At 53.2% G+C, this 7,572-nt stretch overlaps 1 protein-coding gene across 1 annotated transcript; it reads right to left on the bottom strand.

Annotated features, from left to right (window-relative positions):
- Positions 1-2,473: 2,473 nt before the first annotated feature.
- LOC144944037 (uncharacterized) lies at positions 2,474-5,697 on the bottom strand. The gene is made up of 2 exons (XM_078872054.1): positions 5,243-5,697; positions 2,474-4,497 (listed from the first exon to the last, which is right to left on the bottom strand). Exons 1-2 carry the CDS (start codon positions 5,294-5,296, stop codon positions 3,205-3,207), a joined length of 1,347 nt encoding a protein of 448 aa, XP_078728180.1. The 5' UTR covers positions 5,297-5,697; the 3' UTR covers positions 2,474-3,204.
- Positions 5,698-7,572: the final 1,875 nt, after the last annotated feature.

Raw genomic sequence — 7,572 nt, 5'->3', positions numbered from 1 at the left:
TTGTGGAAAGAGTGGAGAGTTTTCCATACCTGGGCAGTGTGCTTACGACCAGATCCGGTTTGGCAGCAGATGTCTCACCCCGAAATAGTTGGGCGGCATTATTGTTTCATCGCCTGCGTAACGCTGTGTGGAAGCTACTTCCACGCAAAGCTTCGGGTCTTCTCGGCCACAGTCATGCCATACCCTTCTCTATGCTTGCGAAACGTGGACCCCCCCTCTAATGGTGCATCTGCGCCGGTTAGAAACATTCAGGCTTGACTTGCCTACAATCCATCCGGATGGATTGTGTGAAAATCTCACATCCTTGAAAGATCTGGACACATCCCCGTCAGTAAGCTCCTCCGGCGGGCAAGGCTGCGTTGGCTGGGTCATGTAGCCCGCAAGCCCAATCAGCTTCTGTTTGGCTGGATAGAGCGGGCTCAACGGGCGCAACACGGGATGGAGAAGAGATGGATTGATGGCGGCACAAGAGGACGTGGAACTGAGTGGACTTGCCGAATACTGGTACCAGCGGTGCCAAGATCGGCGTCTATGGAGGAGGCTCGTGAAGGACGCTACTAGACAGTTGGAGGCAGTCGCCCTCCAACAACAGTGGAGGGCAAAGAAGCGACGCTCACAACCAGCCGAGCGCCAAACAAATCAAATGAAGCAAGTTGGCACAGCAGGGGGCACAGCTGGTACATCTGTCAGTCATCTCAAGTCAACCCATGGCACTGGGGTTTGTCCCGTGACCTCCTGTCAGCGAGCCTTCGACACTTCACGTGGCCTCACAGTGCACCAGGCCTGGCAAGTGCCGGCGTGACGTCACCGACACTTCGTGGCGAACGGCGGCCTTTGTTGATGTGTAGGATCGTGTGTGTTGGATTTGTGCGTGTCGGATAGTGTGTGAAGGATTGTCCATAGAGGATTGTGTGCGCAGGCTTGCGTGTGTACAGGAAGTTAACCAACTGCCCATTGTTGCCACGTGTGCACAACTGTACCCCCAGCATGGGGCAAACAGCACCGATAAAGATCCCCCACCGTGGGCTTCATCAGGCCGCTTGAGCAAGTGCTGTTTGCGAGCAACTGTTAAGGCCAGCACCGTACACGTGGAAGGGGGCAGGGCAGCACCACGCCTGGACGCCTTTGTCTTCAACGCCGATGTGTACACAAAGGCACGAAGTATTTGTTCTATTTAAGGCCCAATCGACCATGGCCCAGGATCCGGTTAAAATATGTTCTGTTATTGGACATGAGCAGCGAATCTAACTCGGGTGATAGAGTTCTTAGTGCAGTGCACTAACCACTGCGCCACCACTCGTTTCAGCCACTCGGGGTGCAGGCGCGCACACACACACACGTCCTGGGATTTTGTTAAGAAACTTTATTAAGAAACACTGATGATAAATAAGAACTTAGCGTAACTGTAGTGAACGCAAAGTAGCAACACAACCTTCGGGAAGAGAAAAAAAAAACAGATTTCCACTTTCCAAAAGTTAAGAGAGAATTGTTTTTTTTTGCATAGAATAATTTAATGTTTTTTTTTTAAACCACCACGTACATTTCTTATGTCGAACAAAATAAAACACATATGCGTTAAGTTGTGTAATAAGTTGTGGAATGATCTTGTTTTGTATTTCTATATATTTAACAGTCAAATTCAACATCAGTTTAATACTTTGTTATCGCTACTCGAAGCCTGCTTTTTTGGTGTACTAATTTATACTTTTTAGGTTCAATGTATCTCTTAAATAAAAAAACAATATCGGGGACCCCCTGTGTTGCAACTACTTTCTATAACCGCACAGATCCGTAAACAGTCATCATTACAACATCGAAGGCACTAACCCCAATCACCACCACCACCATTCCTTTCCAACCGTACTTTCTAGTTCATATTCAAACCAAAAAATAATAATCATAACTTAATGAACGTATACAAGGAGAGAGAAAAAAAACGCGAGTTTTGCGTGAATCATATCCGATAAATACTAACAAAAAATAAAAACAAAATTAGCAAAATGAATAAATGATAGATAAATAAATAAGTTAACTGTAAATAGTTTAGGAGCATGAACCAAGAGCTAATCGCAATGAAATCACCGGGTTTAAATGTTCAAAACACTTAACATTTTAGACGCCGCGCAACAACAAACACAAAAGCCACGGTTTGTCCCAAGTTTAGAAAACAAAAATTAATTGAGTGCATTTTCTTTTTTTTTCAAATTTCAGCAGAGATAATAATAATAAAATGTGGCACTTTTAATATCTCGCACGTAGGCACGCGCGCACACGCGCTCAGACGAACCACGCACAGACAAGAATGCTTTTACAATCATTTGAACGCGTTATCAAAATTAATTCTGCAACCAGCTATCATCAATGGCTCTACAATTCACGTACAACGACAAAAAAAAATTGAGGCAGTTCGTTTAGCTAAAAAAAACAATGAATTATTAGATAATTAGAAAAGTGTGGGGGATTGAGGGGGGGGAACTCATCAAGAGCGAATTAGGGAACAAATTGTTTCAACCCATCCGAGTGGGGCAATAGATTTGCAAAAAAACATACAATCTTTGCACCACCACATTCACAGATCGTTATTACTAGAATGTTTTTTTTTAACGGCCATTGTTCTGCCACGTTACATAGTTCAGAGTTAAAAAAAAACGTATTGAAGCCGCCTGGCTCGACTCAATAGGCACATCATCATCATCACCACCACGATCACAAACCCGTTGTGGGCACGGCTTGGCTAGCCGGGTGACGCCAGGCCAAGCCAAAGGCACTGCTGCTGCTGCTAGGTTAAGGCACGGCGACACGAGCAGAGAGAGACTCGCCAACAACGCCATCGCGTTCCTACAAACAACCACGAAGACGCGCGGCGCTCGGGCGCGAACTCATCGGCGCCCTCCCCTCCTCCTCTTAAGCGCTGGTGCGTTTGGAAGCAGGTCACATCTGTGCGCTATCATCAACATCATCCAAACATAATAATCATAAAAACAACACACATGCACCGATTTAACAGTAGCTCTCCCCCAACACCATCATCATCATCACCACCATGGATAAGAGCGCAATCATCGTTGCTACCGTCATCATGAAACGACTACTTGATGGTGCTGCTGCTGCTGTGTTCTGTTGCCTCCTCTATAAATCGTATGTCTGCTGCTGCTGTTGTTGTTACTGAGAATGAGTCCTCGGTGGGTGGGGGGGGGGCGACACTCAGTCCTCGGAGATGGACAGGCGGCTGAAGATGGGCAGCCTCTTCCCCGAACCGTCGGGACCCGGGGACTCGCATCCGCTGGACCCGCCGGAACTGAGGTACCCCGCGTCGGGGTCGGACAGCGAATCGAGGGGCGACTGCGAGCGAGCCACGCCGCTGCCGCCGTTGCCCATCATCGTGGGCACGCCACGGTGGTTGGAGAAGACGAAAGGGTTCTTGGTGCCCGCCGGGAGGGGCGACAGCTGCTGCAGGATCGCCTCCTCGCTCACGGACGCGAACAGGAGGCCCGGCGGTGGCGTCAGAGACGCGGGGCTCTCCAGCAGAGTCGGCGGCGAGTCGGATCGCGCGCAGCGGCGGCCACCGCCCGCCACCCCCCCGCTGGGAAAGCCGGCGAAACTCACACTGTGGCTGAGTCGAGGCCTCTGCGCCATGGAGTGGGAGCCGTGGGAGCCAGAGCCGTGGGAGCCAGAGCCGCCCGCGGCTGCGGCTGCTGCTGCTGCGGCGGCGAGGCGGTTCTCCTCGGCGTTGTGGATGAAGTGGCAGCGCGGCCCGTAGGGGCAGAAGCCGATTGTGTGGAAGGTACGGCACAGCTCGGTCTTGTACTTGGGGTGGCGCACCAAGCCGCGCAGCTCGTGATGCCCGTGCGCGAACTGGCACTTGTCGCCGTACTTGCAGGTGCCGCTCTCCTGAAAGGGCCGGCACAGCTCCGTCTTGTAGCGACTCGAGTTGCTGCTCTGGGTCTGCGACGAGGCTGCTGCTGCGGCGGCTGCGGCTGCTGCTGCTGCACAGGGAGATGAAGAGGACGAGGAGGACGAGGACGAGCAGGAGGAGGAGCTCGCCACGAGCCCGTTGATGCTGCCGCAGCTGCTGTCGTTGCTGCCGCCGCCACCGCCCCCCATGGATTTGTGCAGAGAGCCGAAGCCGTGGAGACCCAGACCGAGACCCAGACCGAGACCAAGAGCTGTGGCCCGATCGCCGGTCTCGCTGAAGGATCGGTCTCGGAACCTCAGGTCACGGCAGCCGTGGGAGGCCGTGGAAAGGTCCCCGAGGCCGGACAGACCCAGGCACCCCAGACCGCCCAGACCTCCCCCGTTGCTGCTGCTGCTGTTGCTGCTGCTGCTGCCTCCCAGTGCGGACCGCGGGTTGCAGTAGGAGGAGGAATGGGAGTTGTGGCCGAGCAGAGAGAGGTTGAGAGCCGAGGAGCCGCGGTAGGGAGACTGCAGGGTAGGCGACGAGTCCATGGAGTACTTGTCGGGCAGGTACTCGAAGTCGAAGTCCTTGTTCACGTCGTTCTGGAGAGTCAAGGGGGACAAAGCGGAGGCGTTAGAGACACGCGCGCTTGTTGGACGCAACGTGAACTTCTTTCGCATGACAATCGTGGAGGTGCGGGCTAAGGACAAACAAAAAAAACCACACCAGACAAGACAATAGCGTGGAGCCCCAATTGTCATCGTTTCTTTGTACGTTCAAAGGTTTAATTAGCGAGTTAAAAAAAGAGGTGTGTGCTACTTTGCCAAGGCGTTAATTGTGAAAAACTTGGGAGCGGCTTAAAAATAAAAGTTGGAGATTGTCGTCGCCTTCACAGCTGTGGAGACGCCACACACACGCTACACACACACACGCTACACACACACGAGGCTTAAATCGTTCAAACAGAACCCCTTGCGAATCGCCAAAGAAGCACTCCTCTGGCATCGTATCTCCGACCCGAAGTTATTTTCGGCTTTTTGTCGCCGAATGTTGGAAGAAGCCGCTGCCATCCACACACATCCAGCAGCAGCAGCAACACGTGGCACAAGGGTACTAACGCCAAGCAGACCACTTCGGGGTGTCGGTGGTTAGTAGCAGTCGGAGGTGTGTTACAAGTGGAGCTGGTAACAGCAGCAGTAGCAGCAGCTACCGCGGCAACATCGCTCGCTCAACAACAACCACCACCAGAACCATCGCGCCACCAACTCGGATCGATCTCGGCGGATCCATGGTCACGCCCGACCGCCTCGTACCCCTCCACGAACTACCACCACCAACTCTACTTACTTTGAAGAACATGTCACCGATGTCACCGAACGGGTACACGAGAGCCGTGGACATGATGATGCCGCTGCTGTTGCTGCTGCTGCGGGTTGTTCGTTCCTTCTCGCCCGAGTCGATAAGATAAATGTCGAACTGGAGTACAAGAGATCTCCTCTAGCTTGTCCGTGCCCTCCCAAAAAAAGCTAAAAATCGCTCCAGTCACAGACACAAAGGGCCACGGCACAGACAGCAGCAGCAGTTGAAGTCGACGTAGTTTAGCAGCAAAAGTAGCAGCTCCGAACTTGATAAATAATACGGGAGGTGTACGGGTAGCCGGGATCGGGGGGCTTCACAGAGGAGGGGGGGAGGGCAATTGTTCAAGAGTCTACGAGTCGCTCGCAACGCCACAAAGACACGAAGCGCTCCCCCGAACCCTGCTTTGCTGGTATCGGCTCCGTCTCCCCTGGTCCGCGCTTCTTATATCGTTCGAGAGGGAGGAGCGCTGGAGCTCGCCAATGTGAACGCCAGTTAGCTCACATACAAGTCATGCGCGCCGCCCCCTGAGCCACCAACCATCTCCCTCCCCTCCCTCCCTCCCTCCCCCTCCTTCTCATCTCCACCCCCCCAACACCACCAACATCTCCCACCCCTCTCCTCCCCCCATCGTCGTCGTCATCATCATCAAACCACCACCTCCCCCCTAAGCGGCTACGGCCATAACGCGGAAAGGCGAGCGCGCACGGGGGCCGTGTTTGTTTGAAGCCACGTTGCTTTTTATTTCGGCTCAAGCCGCCTTATTGACTCCGATCCGTGGCGCGCGCGCGGCTGTTGCAAGCGACTTGCAAGCGACTGTTGTTTTCCCATCAACTTTAATAGCGGGCTTGTGTGTTTTTTTGTTTGTTACTAATTTTCAAACGAGCCATGCTTCGCCTGTAAAGTTGCATCGGAGAATGAAGTGCGCGCGTGTGTGTTTTTGTGTGTGTGTAGACGATTGTTTTAGTTGCGTCTTGAGTGGGGTGATTTGACGGCGTTGTAAACCAATGAGCAAACAATGCCCAGAGCGTGCTCTAATTACACGTGGGTGAACATTACCATATAAGGTGATAGCGATGTTCTTCATTTACGCGGCATAAAAGTGCAGTGCCGAGGCTCCTGTTTAAGAAGGGGGTGTGCGGGGGGAGGTCCTGCGACAACTGGGATGTTTGGCCAGCGATGGGCTTCGCTGCAGGAGGGAATCCAGGATGACACCGAACGAACCCGCCACGGCATACACGCGAGTGGAAGAACAATAGCAGCAACATTCAAAAGCTACGCACAGATCGATTCAAGAATCCAATGCTGCTTTTACCATCTCCTGGGCACATCTCGCCGGGTTTTTTTCTTCTTCCGTATTATTCAACAGCATTAGGGTTTAATGAATACAAACACAACTGGGTGGAACTAAGGTGTCTCATCATCATAGTCATCATCATCAGCAGCAACAACGGCAGCTTGAATCAGTGCCGGCAAATTGTCCGACAAGTTGTTCTACGGGCATGGGATCTGCGTACATTTTAAAAAGCATCCTCCTACACAAAAAAAACACAACAGTTTACGCCGTAACAAAAGAAAGCGAACTTACGGCGCTACGCACAGAGATAGGTGGACCCCCCACCCCACCCCCACGACGCTCCAAAAATGTGGTGGCGCGCACGTTCCAGTTCGCGCAGCGGGGGAGGGGATCGCTGAGCAGTAGCAGCGATGGGGGGGGAGGTGGAAGGGAGTAGAATTGGGAGGTGGTGGTGGTGGTGCAGACGGAGGAGGAGGGAGTAGCGGTGGAGGGGAAGGGGAGGTGCAAGGCGACTGAGGTTCACGATGTCGTCATTTTCGATCAACAACAAGAAAAAACGCCGTCGCTCAAATATTTTGCAACGACGCACTCGCGACGGGGGTGGTGATGATGGGGGGGGGGTGTGACCCGAGCAAGCGTAGATACGCTCGCAATCAATCGCGAATCCCCGATACGGCGGTGGCGGAGGGGGGGGGTAAGGAGGGGGGGGGCGCAGAGCGTCGGTGCCGATAAACCGGGGCCCGGTGCGGTTTTGTTGGACGCAGTTGGCAGCCGCTGATGATGATGGTGGTGGTTTGGGGTTTTTTTGTTTGCTGCTGCTGCTAGCGGAGGGGTGCCATGTGCGTTCGTGCGTCGCCTCCCGTGTGCGTGCGCTCGATATGTCGTTCCGTAGCGGCGGCGGCGGCGGAGCGAGATGGGGAGGTTGTTGTTGTTGCTGCTGCTGTTGTTGTTGCACGGGACCGTTTCTCGTAAATCCCCAACGAGGACACCGACATCGATCTTGGAGCGACGAATTGCAACGACG

The sequence above is a fragment of the Lampetra fluviatilis genome, chromosome 33 (genome assembly GCF_964198595.1).
Source record: "Lampetra fluviatilis chromosome 33, kcLamFluv1.1, whole genome shotgun sequence".
Classification (NCBI taxonomy): domain Eukaryota; kingdom Metazoa; phylum Chordata; class Hyperoartia; order Petromyzontiformes; family Petromyzontidae; genus Lampetra; species Lampetra fluviatilis.
This window is presented reverse-complemented; position numbering and strand designations above follow the sequence as displayed.